This window comes from Eimeria mitis, genomic scaffold (assembly GCF_000499745.2).
Source record: "Eimeria mitis Houghton genomic scaffold, Emh_scaff8792, whole genome shotgun sequence".
NCBI classification, from domain to species: Eukaryota; Apicomplexa; class Conoidasida; order Eucoccidiorida; family Eimeriidae; genus Eimeria; species Eimeria mitis.
In genome coordinates this window covers 1-1,725 of record NW_024016498.1, presented here as the reverse complement: position 1 = coordinate 1,725, position 1,725 = coordinate 1, and the positions used below count along the sequence as shown (strand labels likewise).

The window sequence follows — 1,725 nt, the reverse complement described above, 5'->3', positions numbered from 1 at the left end:
TGCTGCTGCAGGCGCAGTTGCCGCATCGAAACAAATTTCCAGTGTCTGTACACCCGGCGGCTTAAAGCTAAAATTAATTTTTATAAAATCACCAAATATCGCCAACAGCAAACTTCGCTGTTGCTGCAGCAAATGCTGCTGCAGTTCTTGCTGCTGCATTTGTTGCTGCTGCATTTGTTGCTGCAGTCGTTGCTGCTGCAGTCGTTGCTGCTGCAGTCGTTGCTGCTGCAGTCGTTGCTGCTGCAGTTGTTGCTGCTGCAGTCGTTGCTGCTGCATCTGTTGCTGCAGTTCCTGCAGCATATTTCGCTGCTGCTGCTGCTGCTGCGGTCCTCTTAGGGCTTAGCTTCCCCAGTAGCAGCAGCACCAGCAGCTGCAGCAATAACCGCAGCAGCAGCAGCAGCAGCAGCAGCTGCTGCTGCTGCTGCTGCATAGAGAATTCAAACCGCGTTAAAACAGAATCGTGTGGAAATACCACTAAAATATCTGCAAATGCTCGCAGCAGCGGCAGCAGCAGCAGCAGCGGCAGCAGCAGCAGCAGCGGCAGCAGCAGCAGCGACAGCAGCAGCAGCTGCTGCTGCTGCTTTTGCTATTTTTGCTGCTGTTAGTGCTGCTGTTGCCGTTGCCAGCGTTCTTACTTTTGCTGCTATTGCCGATGCTGCTGTCGCTGTTGCTGCTGCTTCTGTTGCTGGTGTTGTTGCTGCAGCTGCTGCTGTTGCTGCTGCTGCTGCTGCTGTTGCTGCTGCTGCTGCTGCTGCTGCTGCTGCTGGCTAGAAAGGTAGTTTTGGCATTCTGAGGCCGAATATTTTTCCTACTTTATTGGCGATGGTCCACAGCAGCAGAAATGCAGCAGAGTGCAGCAGCAGCAGCGGCAGCTCGAGGCTGAGAGAAGACAGCAGCAAGGGTTTATATAGAGGAGATGTATGTTCTATTGCTGCTGCTGCTGCTGCTGCTGTTGCTGCTGTTGCTGCTGCTGTTGATGGCGCTGCTGATGCAACAAAAGAAGAACCAACAGCCTCATGTGCTGCAGCAGCACGAATGTCGTCGTGCTGCAGCATCAGCAGCAACTGCTGCTGCTGCTGCTGCTGCAGCTGCTGCTGATGGTAGTGATTCCAGTCTTCAGGCAGCAGCAGAAACTGCTGCCTCCCAGACCTCTGCATACGCTGCTGCTGCTGCTGCTGCTGCTGCAGTCGTTGCTGTTGCTGCTGCTGCTGCTCGATAAGCGCAGGGACAGCTTCAGCTAGATCATCTGAATCTGCTGCTGGGGAAGAATGTGCTGCTGCTGCTGCTGCTGCTTCTGCTTCTGCTTCTGCTGCTGCTGCTGCTGCTGCTGCTGGCTCGTTTGCTTCCTCAGCAGCCCCTCCATAGGACGGCGGCATATCTGCTGCTGCTGTTATCTTTGTGGATGCACTTTGCTCTGTTGCTGCAGCATCAAGAGTAGCAGCAGCAGGAGCAGCAGCAGGAGCAGCAGCAGCAGCAGCAGCAGTGGTGGTTGAAGGGGAGTCAGCTGCTGCAGGAAACGGGTATGGAGAGGGATCCAGCGTTTGCTGCTGCTGCTGTTGCTGCTGCTGCTGCTGCGGTTGCTTTTGCTGCTGCGTTTCTCCTAGCATCCCTTTCATCTGTTCCTGCTGCTCATGCTGCTGCTGCTCAATCACCATCTGCTGCTGCTGCTGCTGCTGCTGCTGGTGTGTTTCTGTTTTGTGGTTTGCTGTTGCTGTTGGTAGGGCT

At 54.8% G+C, this 1,725-nt stretch overlaps 1 protein-coding gene across 1 annotated transcript; it reads right to left on the bottom strand.

Moving 5' to 3' along the window:
- Positions 1-88: 88 nt before the first annotated feature.
- On the bottom strand, positions 89-1,616 carry EMH_0095880 (uncharacterized protein; the record flags this gene model as incomplete). The annotated part of the gene is made up of 2 exons (XM_038023214.1): positions 89-370; positions 813-1,616. 2 exons carry the CDS (start codon positions 1,614-1,616, stop codon positions 89-91), a joined length of 1,086 nt encoding a protein of 361 aa, XP_037879068.1.
- Between the last annotated feature and the right edge of the window lie 109 nt (positions 1,617-1,725).